The following is a 16,565-nucleotide window of genomic DNA, read 5'->3' as shown; positions in this document are numbered from 1 at the left end:
ATTGGACCCAATTTTAAATTCTGGTGGGGAAGTCGGTGGTCACATTTTTTTAAATTCTGACAGACAAAAAAGGGGAGTAGAAACTTTTAGATAGAAGCAAAAGACATTTGACCTCAGTCCTTTTTGTACTGAATTTCTTATGGTTACCATGCTTTGTTTATGGATTAGATTTGAGAACACAAAAGTCCTGGAGAAAGAAGATCACTGGTGGTCGAGAAGAATCAAAAGAGGCAATAGAGATAACAAGACACCCCAGTAACTTCAATGGAGATAAAGGGCTCTCCATAAACAAAACATGGCAACCACTCATTCAAAAGAAATTCAGCACAAAAAGGATTGGGGCTGAGGAGAAATGCCTTTTCCCTCCATCTAAAAGTTTCCACACACACACCTTTTTTGTCTGTCAGAATTTTAAAATTGTGACCACAGACTTCCCCGCCAGAATTTAAAAGTGGGTCCAATGGATGTTCCTGTCAAAATTCAAATTGCTGCCAGAATTCAAATCTGTGACAAATTTTCCCACCACTCAAATTCATGACAAGCAGACCTCCCTGTTCTGAGTTGTTAGTGAACCCACTATATTATAAAGACAAACTACAGACCTCAAAGCATACCCTGAAGAAATCCACAGCATGATGGCTAAAACGTCGGTTCTACTTAGACCTAGAAACCTAACAGGCTGGTTTGACCTAGAACTCCTTGAGATAAAGAGAGAGTTAAGAAGATTAGAAAGGAAATAATCAAAATCAGGAACTCCAGAGTCTAGAGACGCCTGGCGCCAAATGCTAAAAAACTATAAAAACATAACCAAAGAGAAGAAAAAAACCTTCTATGCCCACATTATAGGTAACACCTCCATAAACAGCAGCAAACTGTTTAAACTAGTCAATGACCTGTATGACACTCACCCTTATACAAACCCGGTAGAAGAATACACAGTTACAGCAGATGACCTAGCCGATTTTTTCAACTCAAAAATAATAAAATCAAGACATGCTCTACCAAGCACCCAAGACTCCCATTGGAAGTACGTCATCCCCCAGGACCCAGACACTTCTAAAACCGACATGAGTTGGTCCAACATCAAGGAGACCGACTGGCAAACATTCAGCAAGTTCTACAACAAATACGTCAAAGCATATTGCAGATTGGACCCCTGCCCTCCAAATGTGATGAAATCAGCTCCTATCAATTTCAAGGCTAAACTACTAAACTGGATCAACCTACAACTATCCTCTGGCAAGTTCCCAGAAGACTTGGGTCAAATTGTTATTACTCCTATAAAAAAGAAACACCCAACAACATTTCCAATTTTAGACCTGTCGCAAACATTCCTCTGGCAGCCAAATTAATGGAAGGCCTGGTAAATGCTGAACTAAATACCTATCTAGACAAATTCAACCTACTGCACAATAATCTATCAGGTTTCAGACAGCACCGAAACTATAATGGCCTCTCTCCTAAACCATCTACATTCCCTTCTCAGTCAAGGCTTCAGTGCAATGATTCTCCAACTGGACCTAAGCTGTGCCTTCGATCTAGTTGACCACACCATCCTGTCTTGAATCATTAGGCATCACAGGAAACACCTACAATTGGTTCCAGAGATTCCTTGAACTCAGATCCTACCAGGTATTCAAAGAAGACAAATTCTCCTTCAGCTGGAATAACAACTGCGGACTACCCCAGGGTTCTCCGTTATCTCCGACCCTATTCAACATCTATCTCATCTCATTGGGACACCTGCTACAAAGCCTAAATCTCTACTTCCACATTTACGCTGATGATATCACTGTTGTGCTACCACTATCCGGTCTGTCGCCAGACTTCATTAATCTCCTATCCAATACCCTAAATCAGATAGAGCTTTGGATGAAGGTCTTCAAACTAAAACTGAACACAGAAAAAACTAAATTTTTCCTGGCATCTCCCAATGAAAAGAAGACAACACAATTCACATGAATGGCCGAGATTACGAAATTGACCAAACTATAAAAATACTAGGAGTTACCCTTGACAGACACCTAACCCTGGAAAAGCATACAGATCTAATGTTCAAAAAAAGTATTTCAGCCCTATGGAAGCTCCGCACCATCAAAAAATTATTCGATGAATCATCCTTTCGATTATTTGAACAATCATCCATCTTGAGCACACTGGACTACTGCAACATATATCTGTGAGCTTATAAAAAGACACTTCACAAGCTAAGATTAATCCAAAACACTGCAGTCCGACTCATCTTTGGATTAAAAAAATGGGAACATATCACCCCATACTTCCAAATACTCCGCTGGTTGCCAGTGGAATCCAGAATACTCTTCAAGCTTGCCTGCATCAGCTACAAAGCGGTCTTTGGGATGCTACCAACTTACCTCGCCTCCCAATTCTTCCTCAACTGCCCTAATAACAGTTCTTGAAGAATAAATCTCTTTAATTACCCATCTCTAAAATCATGTCACTACAAGAAGTTCCTTGACAGAATGCTATCATTCCAGGCAGCCAAACTGAACACATGGCTAGTAAAACCCATACTCGAGGCTGCGTCATACGCTGACTTCAGAAAATCACTGAAGACTCACCTCTTTAACACAATTTGAATTCTCTTCCATTGACAATTCTGTATCCCTGAAAGCTCTTTCTCTTCCCCATTACCCCCATTGCATGTATATTGTTGTAAACCCATTCTCATTACATGCATCTTCTTGTAAACTGCCCCGAGCTCATGTACCCTGTTGTAAACCGCTCTGTACTTCTGTATCCGGCTGTAATCATTGGTTGCTTGTTGCAAACATCTCGTATTCTCATTGCATGTATCTTCTTGCAAACCACTCTGAACTTATGTATCTTGTTGTAAACTGCTCTAAACTTATGTATCTTATTCTAAACATATGCTTCTTGTTGTAATCACCGCATACTCTCATTGCATGAATCTTGTTGTAAACCGCTTTGAACTTATGGTATAGCGGTATATAAGAAATAAAATTATTATTATTATTATTTACCTGGACGTGATAAGACCCGCAAAATAGCAACAAGCATGATGCCAGCCGCGGAAGCCTAGAGAGCAGTACATATATTTAATAGTGTTATAGAAATGATTTGTAGTGGTAGGAAAAAAAAAATGAAAAAATATTTTAAATCACCTCATCCCCAAAAAAGCCAATAAACCCTCCCAACATAGAAAAGTAAAACAAACAGCAGAATCAATAGATTTTTTTTTTTCCCCGTCCTCACAGAAACTCAATTTCCTTGTGAATTTTGTCCCTCTCGCTGTCCTTGCTCCATTCATGTAAGCTCTGCCTTAACCACACAAGCCTCAAGCACTTATGATTTTAAAGTGTTTGAGGCTTTTGCAGATGAGGACCGAGCTTGCAGCATCAGGGCACGGGCAGGAAAATAACACAGGGAAAATTTGTGCCCATGTCATTCTGTTTTAAAGCCAATAGATGGCATCTCTCCCATATTGTTCAGAGGACAGATTATACCAGTGGTCTCAAACTTGTAGCGGGGGCCACATGCAACCCGCCAAGTACTATTTTGAGGCCCTTGGTATGTTTATCATAATCACAAAAGTAAAATAAAACAGTTTCTTGATCATATGTCTCTTTAGCTATAAATGACAATATTATTATTAAGACTTAGCCAAAAGGGAAGATTTATAAACTATGAAGAGTTTTACCTCATGCAAAATTGTCATTTCTTTAATAAGACATTAACTTTTTTTTCTGAGGCCCTCCAAGTACCTACAAATCTAAAATGTGGCCCTGCAGAGGGTTTGAGTTTGAGACCACTGGATTATACCAACACACTCCTAGTCTGCTTCCCCCACCCTCCCCCCCAACAAGGCCCAGGGGCAAAAATTTTGCTGCTATGGGAGAGTGTACAGCAGTGGCAAAGGCTTCTCCAAAGTAGGGGAGGTGAAATAATTTCCTTCTCATTTCTCCTACATGCAGCTGACAACATGAGATCAGTATGGAACTTGGATGTTCCTGCTTGGGCAATCCAGGTTTCCCAAACTGTCCTGGGATAATATGACCATTTATTTTTTTCATCAAAAGGGGACATCTATTAATTGTCATTCCCGCCTCCTTCCTATGTCCTTAGTGCCCCTTCCTGTGTCCTTAGTGCCTCCAGTGCCTCCTTCCTATGCCCTCAGTGCCTCCTTCCTATGATCTCAGTGCTCCTTCCTATGTCCTTAGTGCCCTCAGTGCCTCCTTCCTATGTCCTTAGTGCCCCAGTGCCTCCTTCCCATGTCCTTAGTGCCTTCAGTGCCTTCTTCCTATGTCCTTAGTGCCTCGTCCCATGTTCTTAATGCCCTCAGTGCTTCTTCCTATGTCCTTAGTGCCTCCTTCCTATGTCCTTAGTGCTTCCTTCCCATGTCCTCAGTGCTTCCTTCCTATGTCCTTAGCCTCCTGTGCCTCCTTCTTATGCCCTCAGTGCCTCCTTCCTATGTCCTCAGTGCCCCTTCCCGTGTCTTTAGTGCCCTCAGTGCTTCCTTCCTATAAACTAAACTAAACCTTAAGTTTATATACCGCATCATCTCCACAGAAGTGGGGCTCGACACGGTTTACAGGAATTAATAAAGAAAGGCACTCCAATGGAAAGAAGAAGGGCTTGGTAAAAAGGAAGGAAAGAGGGGACTTAGTATAATGGAGAGTGAGGGAGTAGTTACATTTTGGAGAAAAGCCAAGTTTTCAAATGTTTTCTGAAGCGTTGGAGGGAGGTCGAACTCCGAAGATGGGCAGTAAAGCTGTTCCACAGCTCGGTGATCCTGAAGAGGAGGGATGTTCCAAGTTTTCCTGTATGGGATATGCCTTTTAAAGAGGGGAAGGATAGTTTGAATTTTTGAGTGGATCTGGTGGAGTTAGGATTCGAGGAGAGCCAAGATAGTAGAAAGAGGGGAGGAAGGATGCCGTGAAGAGATTTGAAGGCTAGACAGGCGCATTTGTAGTTGACTGGGAGCCATTGAAGCTTAGACAGAAGCGGGGAGACATGGTCGAATTTGCTTTTTGCGAAGATTAGTTTAGCTGCGGTGTTCTGAATCCGCTGAAGTCTGAGACTTAGGTAGATGGAGTTGCAGTAATCTAGTCTGGATAGAATAATGGATTGAACGAGGACAGCAAAATGTTGTTGGTGGAAGCAGGATCTGACTTTTCTTAGCATGTGAAGATTGAAAAAGCATTTTTTTACTAGGGAGTTGATGTGGTCGTTGAAGGACAGTGTAGAGTCAATGATGATTCCCAGAACTTTGCTAGAGTTCTCAAGCTGCAGATTGGTGCCAGAGGATAGTGGGATGAGGGTGGGTAGCTGATCTAATTTTGGGCCGAGCCAAAGTAGTTTTGTTTTGGTCTCATTTAGTTTAATTTGAACGGTGAGAGCCCAGGATTGGAGATTTGTTACACAAGAAGAGATGTTATCAGAGAGGTTGGTGAGGATAGAGTCGGTCTCGAGGAGGACAAGGATGTCGTCGGCGTAGGCGTAAAGTGTCTCCGAGGTGGATAGTTGGAGGAGTTTCAGGGAGGACATATAAACATTGAAAAGAATCGGGGATAGAGGTGAACCCTGAGGAACTCCGCAGATCGGTTTCCAAGGGGAGGATGAGGTGCCATTCATGTTAACGAAGTAGGAGCGGGAACGTAAGAATTTTGAGAACCAATCTAAGACTGTGGAGTTTATGCCAATTTCAGAAAGTTGGAGGATTAGTATGTCCTTAGTGCATTTTTCCCATGTCCTCAGTGCCTCCTTCCTATGTCCTTAGTGCCCCCAGTGGCTCCTTCCCATGTCCCCCTCACTGCCTTCCAGACTTTATCCCTGCCTTGAAGCCAGCCTGCCTACCTCCCTCCCTGCCACACCAAAGCCAGCCTGCTTGCCTGCCTACCTCCTTCCCTCCCTGCTGTGCAAAAAAAAAAAAAAAGCCTCCCTCCAGCGCCCGATTTTTAAATAACCCTGATCTGCCGCCGCTGCTTACCTCCCTGCTTCTAATCGCGGCCCAGAAGCCGCCTTCCCGATGTCAATTCTGACGTCAGAGAGGACGTTCTGGGCCAGCCAATTGCTGCCTGGCTGGCCCGGAACGGTCCTTTCCGACGTCAGAATTGACATCGGGAAGGCAGCTTCTGGGCTGCGATTAGCAGCAGTAGGGAGGTAAGCAGTGGCGGCGGACCGGGTTTTTAAAAAATCGGGCACTGGAGGGAGGCTTTTTTTTTTTTTTGCATGGCAGGGAGGGACAGGAAGCGATCGCTTGTCCCATTGTCCCTGCTCACAACTTCAGGACGCTGTCCCTGAAAACGGGACATTTCAGCGTCCCGAATCTGTGTGTGGGGACAACGGGACAGGGGATCCCAAAACTGGACGGTCCCATTCAAAACGGGATGTATGGTCACCTTATGCTGGGAACCCTAAAGCCAGCCAGGTGTTCAGGATACCCAGAATTAAACATGCACGATAAACTGTATGCATGTTTATTACGGGGATCCTGAAACCTATTTAGCTGATTAATGTATTACTGTATAGAAGGATTCTAATGGCCATATTTGAAGATGCTTAAGACTGGAAACATAAGCAGCAGCTAAACTATTCTAAAAAGTTAATAAATATCTCCTCCCTGACCGGCGTAATCATTAAAAAAAAAAAAAAAACCACAAAAAAAAAACAAATCTCGAAGTGTCATATAGCACAAGTACAACGTCCACCTGAACATCCAAGCCTCGTTTTGGAGACTTTCTGGCTTCCGCCTTCTTCCGATCCAAGCCTCGTTTTGGGCTTAACCCATTACTAATTGTCCAATCCTTTGCATTCCCTCGATCCCGCCTCTTTTAGGCTTCGCCCACTTTCCTCTACGGTCCTCGCTTCTGTTGGTTGTGGCCTATTACGAATACGATCAGAAAAGCAATCGAGGCTATGCCCACCCACCTCCTTTCACGTGTTCACATTTAGCCTTCGTAACCCTTGGCCCAGCCTACTGTTACGTCATTGATTGTTGAGCGCATACGCGCTGCCTTCCCATTTTTAAACGCTTGAACGGCTCCTTCTTGTTATTTTTCCCGCGCTTTTTTCATGGCCTTCGAATAGCTTAAATGTTTGTTTGGAGGAAAATTGGCTTTTGCAGGGAACAGGGAAAAATAAATGCTTCAGTTGTTGGTTTTCATCTGATAATCTTGCCAATTTTAATTTGAAAGTAAAGAGTATCCAGGTGTCAATTTATAATCCTAGTCCTATAAATATATAGATTGATATAACTTTTTATTTTTTAATTCAGCTTACAGAGTCAGATATTTCATTAAAAAAATAATGTAGGGACCACATTTCTTGTATGATAAAAGAAATATTAGTTCAAAAGAAATATATGGAAGTGATATTGTACTTAATTAAAGGCAGATAGACACCACCATTTTATTTCAATTTTTTTAACCTGGAGGTTGTGGATAGGAGAGGTCAAGGTGGTAATTTCCAGGATAACAGAGTTCGGCCTAGTATTAAAGTGCTGTCATTCCTGTGGAGTGAGGGAAGTTTGACTTTGTGGGGACAGGAGCTTGGAGTTTGGCACAGGGTCAAAGTACCATTTTTGCCAGGGTTTGGCTTTTTCTTTGTGGTGGTGGAGACGCATAAGTAGGAAGTTAGAAATTTAGAAGTCACTGAGAAGTTGAGTTGGATGCATGCCCAGTTGGGTGCCATTTTGAGCTTCTTCCTCCTTCCGCACAATGGCTGCCTGTGAAGACTTGCTACTCTGCAACTACCGCAAGTGCCGTGTGAAACTCTCAGGCTATGCCTGGGTCACGGCATGTTCCCATGTCTTCTGTGACCAGCATGGCAGTGGGAAATTCAGCCGCTCACCTGCTGTCTGTCCAGCCTGCAACAGTGCCCTGTCCGGCAAGCTGGACATTGTGCGCACCGAGCTCAGCCCTTCTGAGGAGTATAAGGCCATGGTGCTGGCGGGTCAGCGGCCAGAGGTCATCCTGGACATTAGCTCCAGGGGGCTGGCCTTCTGGACCTACCAGGTAAAAGGGTTATTATTCTGTCCGCTTCATGCGGTTTATGAATGACCCTGAGGGCAGTCACAACAACTGTTCTCTTGGTCATGGTAACATAAATGGTTTTAAACAGAACCATTATCAAATTGTTGTCGTGAGGGGTTACGAATAATTTTTAGAACTCTTATAATTAAATTACAAACCACTTTAGTTCTACAGTTAAAATATTTTTTAAATTCTAGAAATTGACTATTGCACTATGGATCAACATACAAACAGGTGCAGTAGCAGGATACTGTCAACAACTTAGACCATTGTTGCTCTAGTACAAATAGTAATTATTTTAAAAGTCAACAGCAGTGAAATATTGCCCTAGAACAAGGGTGGACAACCTTTATAAACAGAAGGCGGCAAGAATATTAGTAGTAACCCTGGCGGGGTAGCAATGTTACATAGGAGCTCATGTAACTTAAAAATCATTCTGGACCCCATGCTATACCTACTCACTTTGTAACCTGCCTCGAACTCCACCTCAAGGATTTGGTAGCATACACTACTACATATTACAAAACATTTCCAAAGCACTTAGACACCCAAAATACTCTTCTGTGCTTTGAAAATAAGCCCCATAATGTTGGAACTGGAAATGCACGGAGCTCCATAGATGGCATGTGATAAGTAAATAAATAAAAAAGTAACTAAAAATAGAAAAAACAAACTCCTAGAATGGCTAGTCTGAAAATATTTGCAAATTAAAATCAGCAAAACTCTGGTTAGCGCTATTTTCTGCATATACTTCCTCTGCTCTTGCATAAAGTTCAGCAGCTGGCTGCAGGTTGCCCACCTCTGCAATAGAATGGTGCTTTCATGGCTGCCGACTCTAGGCTCCCCATTGTGTTTCCTGGCAGTTATACAGTACAGCAAGTTAAGTGATAAAAATGCAGGGTTTTATATTTGAATTAAGGATTTACATTTTAATTTATAAACTATATTAGTATCTTTGGGGTATTCAGCAGTTCTGCTAGCTTCATCAAATTGGAGATGGTATCTCCTAATTTCTTAAACGTGCAGAATATTTCTGCATTTCTCAGCAGAATACATCTGCTTGGGAAAGAGGAAGGAAAGGGAAGTTCTTAGCATACAGTATATCTATTTGGGAGCAACATGGATTGTTTAGAAGTTGTGATAATTTGTTGGTCCAATATAAAGTCGGTACAAAGACACTATGTAAGATTTCAGGTCTTCAGTGCTATTTTAGTCAAAAGTCCAACATGGTCCTGAACGCTCTTACACAGCCAGCACATTTCAATAATCTCTCTATTAGTATCAAAGGGAGGTATTTAAAGGTATCAAAAAGAATCCAGGACAAATATGGCTATAAAGTTTTGGTCTAAGGAATGGGAGGGCAGAAAGCAAAAAAACAAGGGCATCTAGATGTTATTTTTACCTTTCTCCTGAGGTATATTCTGTCTTCCTTGGCAGGTATACCAGGAGAGGTTGTACCAGGAGTACACCTACATGAAGGCGGAAACTCATCTGAAGCAGATGGAGAAGGTGTATACTCAGCAGGTACAGAGCAAGGAGATGGAGTTGACAGCTATGAAGGGGGAGGTCACCTCCTTGAAGAAAGTGCTAGAGGAATACAAGAAGAAATACAGTGAGGTATCTGAGAGACTCATGGAGAGGAACCGCCAGTACCAGAAGCTGCAGGGCCTCTATGACAGCCTGAGGCTGCGTAGCATTGCTGCCAGCAATCAGGAATCAGATGAAAACAGCTGTACAGTACATCACCCCCGAGTCTTTGGCTTCCCACTAGGTGAGGGAAAAGAGTCAGAAGTCATTCAAAAAATAAGAATAAAAAAAATTTGAATGGTCATTTGCAACCATTCTTCTGATGGTGTCCCCCCTTTCAGACCTTCCTGGATCCAGAGTTGATTAAAGCTCCTCTGCAGAAATTGAATTAACATTGTAAACATTGTTTTAATGATGACTGTGTTTTTCACAATCTCCATCAGTTAAGGTTATTGCTGGTAGTACCTTGAATTGTATTTGATGGGTTGATATCTCTACATTTGGATTATCATTTATACAAGGTAGTATTAATAGGATCCAGCTCAGTGGATGCTGAACACCCCAAATATCAAGCCGAAAATCCATCCTTTGTGTCCCGGAAAATCCATCCTTTGTGTGTTGCGTTTACCACCTCTAATCATTTTGAAAGGTTGCCAGCTATGCTGCCATTTATTTCTAATTACACTGTCCCCTACATATTCTTGGAGGTTAGGGGCACAGCCCCCTCACAAATAACAAAAATTTGCAAATAACTTTAGGGTCAACTCTGTACCACCCCTACCTCCCCCGCTTCCAAGAGTCCTCCACATCTTACCTTTAAAGCCCCGGTTGTCTAGAGGTGAAGAGGGACAGGAAACCGCAGAAACTCACGGCAGCCATTTTTGATTGTGGCTTTGCAAGGGGCAAGAGCGTAGGAAGATCGCTCCTGCCCCACTTCACAGCTAGATCTCCAGGCTTTAAAGGTAAGATGTGGAGAGTTCTGAAAGGCGGGATGGTTTTTAGAGACTCGTGAATAACCAAATCTGCAAATCCTAAACCTGCAAATACAGGGGAGACCTGTATATTTCTTTTTATTGTTCCCTACTATTCTTTTCCATGGGATCAGTTTTATGTTTTGGATTTTTCCCTTCCTTTTACTGGTTCTAATGAGGCCTACTAGGGAAAGAAATTACATATTGTTCTTCCTTTAATAGTTTTATCTGAGTGAATTACATGGAATCAGTGGGATTTATTTGATAGTTGCATGGAACCAATGAGATTTAGCAATATGACTGCTATTGATTAATTATCTGTAATATCCATAATGTGAGAAGCTGCTTGTGAGAGTTCAATAATGCTAAAATAATTTAACATGCAAATTAATGCTGGATATTGGTCATCCATGTTGGCTTTTAAAATGGCAGAGCTCAGGGATTTGTTAAAAAAACAACCCAAAACACACAAAAAACAACAACTCAGATGTCATATGTAAGTGCAGGAAGATGTAAGATGATGGCAAAATGGGGGTCTTCATTATGGATTATTATAAGGAAATTAAATGAGCTGCAGAGCAGGGCTTCCCAATAAGGACTTTTTATTCGTGGTTTTACATGTATTATATTTTGAGTTTATAGAAATAGTTGTTTGTCTCAAGGTTGACTTGGTCTATCCCTCTCCCCACTTGTTTTCCTTTCGTTGGATTTTACGGGGGGTGTCTGTTCCCTCTTTTGTTCTACATTTGCTCTTCCCAAACTGTGGGTCATGACTTCAATGGTTCATCATCTGTAATTTGATGATGATGATAATAATAACAGTACAATGTGTCCATCCCCTTTAGCTTTTTGGAGGTTTGAGCAACTGGCCCTTCAGCTCCATAACTGTCTGTATTTATTATCTAAAGATACAAACTTTGTAGAGCATTGGAGATTCATATGATAATATACATCAAGCAGTGCTATAGAAGAGAAAAATAATAGTAATGAGGAGAATTATCACCTTGTGACTTTTGTTACTTGACATGGTTTTTTTTCCATCACTTTCCTTAGGAAACATAGCCAAATTCCCTGCGGACATGACACCCAGGAGGTCAGACGAAGGAAACCTTCACGCCAGGCTCTTCTGCTCCCCCCCTGCACCAGCTGAGCCTGGAGACAGTTTCTTCAATTTCTCCTCACCAAATCGTGACATGGATCAACCACATCCTGTAACCAGACAGGCCTTCAAAGTGCTGCGAATGTGACACACATCTTACAAAGGCACTGGGGCTACCAGGAAGCTCAGCCTGATTTGCTACAATAATTAGAAATTACCTTTCTGCAGTTAGAAAATACAAGAAACAGAAACATGATTTGATTTTACTTTAATTGCACTGTGTAGAAAAGTGATGCTGAGTTAGAGATACATGTGTGTTACAAATGGTGTTAATATTGGTAATGGACATCAAAATCTAAGGTAAAAATATGTTCCTGAACTTGGAAGAATTACCAGTCATAATACTGGTTGTATTTTGTGATTTTTGTTTGTTTGTGTTGGACTTTTGTGTTGATCAAACTTGTCCAGTCAAAAGACACATTTGAATTGTTTCAATAATAAGTTGTGTTTTATGTTTAGAGATTAAAAATATTATATTTAAACCTTGAATGTTGCTATTTTAATTTTTCTGTACAAGTATATTCAGTAAAACAAGTTGTGAGTGAGCCAATTGAAAAGTTTAAGATTTTCTTGACTCTTTTTGTTTTTTGCTGCATTGTTATAATGCATTTCTGCAGAACTGTTGCAAACTTTAGGCTGTTCATGGCTGTTTGAGATTTTCCATGCAGAGGGAAATTTTCTAAACAATTTATTCTAAGTAGCCTTCCATAGCTCACTTAAAAGGGCATGCAGGGGTGTGTGTTTAGGTCCGGGTAAATAAGCAGCATGTAGTCATGAGATTTTCAAAAGTGTCTATGCCATTTTACCACTCGTTTCTGCCTCTCAGTGGAACAGGAGTTTTTAGCCTTCAGTTAAATTTCTGGCCTTTTGCCTATTTCCCCTTCCTCATTAATTTGATAATTAAACAAAAAAATCATGATCATCCCACAACAATCCTAAAAAAATGCAGAATTGAATATCATACGTTCATTAAATATTGAACTTGCTGCCCTAGGTGGCCATTTCTAATGGTTGGGCCAGCCCTCCCTGTGTGCTACTTGGAACATCTTGGTGTGCTACACAAGCTTCTGCCTTGTCGCCACTGTCCTTCCCCAAACAAGAGCCATGGTTACAGGCTGCTTCACACGTGTTTTATACCACGAAGCAGCCTGTTTATTCTAGTTTCAAGTTTATTAGGTGTTTATATACCGCCTATCAAGGTTATCTAAGCAGTTTCACAATCAGGTACTCAAGCATTTTCTCTACTCTGCTCTGCTCTACTCTGCTTACCCATTATTAGAGAGCTTCTGCCAGCTGGATGAATTTCTCTGCTGCAGCTGCGGGTGTTCATAGTTCTCCTCTTCCACTTTTGGTGCCAACTCAGTTTCCCTCCTTGCTTCTACTGAAGCCACCTCCAGGTACAATTGCAGCTCCCATACACTTCAACTGCTGTCTTTAGAACATAAGAATTGCTGCCGCAGCTGGGTCAGACCAGTGGTCCATCGTGCCCAGCAGTCCGCTCACGCGGAGGCCCCCAGGTCAAAGACCAGTGCTCCAAATGAGTCCAGCTTCACCTGCGTATGTTCCAGTTTAGCAGGAACTTGTCCAACTTTGTCTTGAATCCCTGGAGCATGTTTTCCCCTATAACAGACTCCGGAAAAGCATTCCAGTTTTCTACCACTCTCTGGGTGAAAAAGAACTTCCTTACGTTTGTACGGAATCTGACCCCTTTTAACTTTAGAGAGTGCCCTCTCGTTCTCCCTACCTTGGAGAGGGTGAACAATCTGTCTTTATCTGCTAAGTCTATTCCCTTCAGTATTTTGAATGTTTCGATCATGTCACCTCTCAGTCTCCTCTTTTCAAGGAGAGGCCCGGTTTCTCCAATCTCTCACTGTATGGCAACTCCTCCAGCCCCTTAACCATTTTAGTCGCTCTTCTCTGGACCCTTTCAAGTAGTACCATGTCCTTCTTCATGTACAGCGACTAGTGCTGGACGCAGTACTCCGGGTGAGGGCGCACCATGGCCTGGTACAGCGGCATGATAACCTTCTCCGATCTGTTCGTGATCCCCTTCTTAATCAATCCTAACATTCTGTTCGCCCTTTTTGCTGCCGCCGCGCATTGCATGGACGGCTTCATCGACTTGTCGATCAGAACTAGTCTCTTTCCTGGGAGGCCTCTCCAAGTACCGCCCCAGACATCCTGTATTCGTGCATGAGATTTTTGTTACCGACATGCATCACTTTACACTTATCCACGTAGAACCTCATTTGCCATGTTGATGCCCATTTCTCAAGCTTGATTATGTCACATTGCAGATCTTTGTAATCCCCCTGTGTCTTCACTACTCTGAATAACTTCATATTGTCCGCAAATTTAATCACCTCACTCGTCACACCAATGTCCAGATCATTTATAAAGATGTTAAAGAGCACGGGTCCAAGCACCGAGTCCTGCGGCACCCCACTGGTGACGCTCTTCCAGTCCGTGTATTGTCCATTTACCCCCCACTCTCTGTTTCCAGCCAGTTTTAATCCACATGAGTATTTTATCCTCGATTCCATGGCTCAGAAAATAATAGTAAATATTGAACTAAGGCCAGTACTGGGCAGACTTGCATGGTCTGTGTCTGTATATGGCCGTTTGGGGGAGGATGGGCTGGAGAGGGCTTCAACGGCTGGGAGGGTTTAGATGGGCTGGAGTAGGTTTTGACAGAGATCTCGGGAGATGGAACCCAAGCACAGTACCGAGTAGAACTTTGGATTCTTACCCAAAAATAGCTATGAAGAAAAAATTTAAAAAATTTAAATTGAATCAGGTTGGGCAGACTGGATGGACCATTCAGGTCTTTATCTGCCGTCATCTACTATGTTACTGTGTGTAGCCCCAAGGGTACGCATACCGCATGTTGAGAAACACTGTTTTTAACAACACTGGAACAGGATAACTTTCCCCACCTCTACTCCGGGGAGACAATAGATGGGAAGTGATTTTTGTGCCCCCATCTTCCTTGCATCCTGTGCAGCTGCCCATGCAGGACAGCCTTGGGAGAGAGGGCGACATGGCTGTATGTGTGTATTGGGAGACAGAAAGAAGGGTATGCTTGTTGTGTGTGTGAGAGAATGAGTGAATAGAGCATCAAGAAGAACATTCTGGATGGGCATGTGAAAGAGCAGATTGCATTGGTTGTGGTGAGGGAGATGAAATTTGACTTGTGTCTTGTGGTTCAAGCAAACCTAAAAGTGTGCCCTGAAAAAAAAAAGGTTGGTAAGAATATCCCTGGGATGCACTCAGGCAGAATTCAGATACTGAAAATAGGAGAGGGGATTCTATTGAAATACAAAGCCAACAGGGGCTGATAATACTGAAGAAGCTTCTTGCAAAATGCAGGACACAGGAGCTAAAAACAGGAGAAGCCATCAAAGCTGCCAAGTTTTTCAGTTCCAGGAGGGAGGGAGACTTTTCAGCCAGTCCTTGTTTTAAACTTATAACCCACAGCATTTGTAGATCCTGATTATTGCAATTGAAATAGGTGTGGCAGCTCTTATAATGCAAATATAGAACAAAGTAAAAGGAACAGAAACGTCTGTCCCCGGCAAGATGGTTGAAGCACTGATCAAAGATAGCATAGCCCGGCACTTGGACGCACACGACTTGATGAAACCCAGTCAACATGGATTCAGGAAAGGGAAATCATGTTTGACGAATTTACTCCAATTTTTTGAGACCGTGAACGAGCAAATTGATAGTGGGAAGCCAGTGGACATAATATACTTGGACTTCCAGAAAGCGTTCGACAAAGTTCCACACGAAAGACTTCTCAGGAAACTACAAAGCCATGGCATAGAGGGAGATATACAAAGATGGATAGGAAAATGGCTGGAAAACCGAAAGCAGAGAGTGGGCATAAATGGGAAGTTCTCCGACTGGGAGAAAGTGACTAGTGGTGTACCCCAGGGCTCGGTACTTGGGCCGATCCTTTTTAATGTTTATATCAATGACCTGGAGGAAGGAACATCCAGTGAGATCATCAAGTTTGCAGACGATACAAAACTGTGCCGGGCAATAAGATCGCAGGAGGATAGAGAGGAACTCCAGAGCGACTTGTGTCGGTTAGAAACATGGGCGGAGAAATGGCAGTGAAGTTCAATGTGGAGAAATGCAAGGTAATGCATTTAGGCAATAAGAATAAGGAATACGAGTATACAATGTCAGGTGCAACTCTGGGGAAGAGTGAACAAGAAAAGGACCTGGGTGTACTGATAGATAGGACCCTGAAGCCGTCGGCACAATGCGCGGCAGCGGCAAAGAAGGCAAATAGAATGTTGGGCATGATAAAGAAAGGAATCTCGAGTAGATCGGAGAAAGTTATAATGCCGCTTTATAGGGCAATGGTCAGACCGCACTTGGAATACTGCGTTCAACATTGGTCTCCCTACCTAAAGAAGGATATAAAACTGCTGGAGAGGGTGCAGAGACGAGCAACAAAACTGGTGAAGGGTATGGAGAAACTGGAATACGAGGATAGACTTATAACACTAGGATTGTTCTCACTTGAGAAAAGGAGACTGCGTGGGGATATGATCGAGACCTTCAAAATACTGAAAGGAATCGACAAAATAGAGCAGAGAAGATTATTTACATTGTCCAATTTGACACGGACTAGAGGACATGAAATGAAGCTAAGGGGGGACAGATTCAGGACTAATGTCAGGAAGTTCTGCTTCACTCAGAGAGTGGTTGACACCTGGAATGCCCTCCCAGAGGAGATTATTGCGGAATCGACCGTCCTAGGCTTCAAGAGCAAACTAGATGCATATCTCCTTAAGAGAGGCATATAAAGATATGGTGGACTATAAATTACGCCAGGTGTACACCTGGCAGGGCCTCCGAGTGTGCGGATCGCCGGACTTG

The 16,565-nt window shown here is 42.6% G+C and overlaps 1 protein-coding gene across 1 annotated transcript; it reads left to right on the top strand.

Annotated features, from left to right (window-relative positions):
• Nucleotides 1–6,898: 6,898 nt before the first annotated feature.
• Nucleotides 6,899–12,161, top strand: CCNB1IP1 (cyclin B1 interacting protein 1). The gene is made up of 3 exons (XM_033925160.1): nucleotides 6,899–7,997; nucleotides 9,453–9,786; nucleotides 11,567–12,161. The coding sequence occupies exons 1-3, from the start codon at nucleotides 7,701–7,703 to the stop codon at nucleotides 11,758–11,760; spliced, it is 825 nt and encodes a 274-aa protein (XP_033781051.1). The 5' UTR covers nucleotides 6,899–7,700; the 3' UTR covers nucleotides 11,761–12,161.
• The last annotated feature ends 4,404 nt before the right edge of the window (nucleotides 12,162–16,565 follow it).

This window comes from Geotrypetes seraphini, chromosome 16, assembly GCF_902459505.1.
Source record: "Geotrypetes seraphini chromosome 16, aGeoSer1.1, whole genome shotgun sequence".
NCBI classification, from domain to species: Eukaryota; Metazoa; Chordata; class Amphibia; order Gymnophiona; family Dermophiidae; genus Geotrypetes; species Geotrypetes seraphini.
Note: the sequence above shows the minus strand (reverse complement) of the source record. Positions and strands in the feature narration are given on the sequence as shown.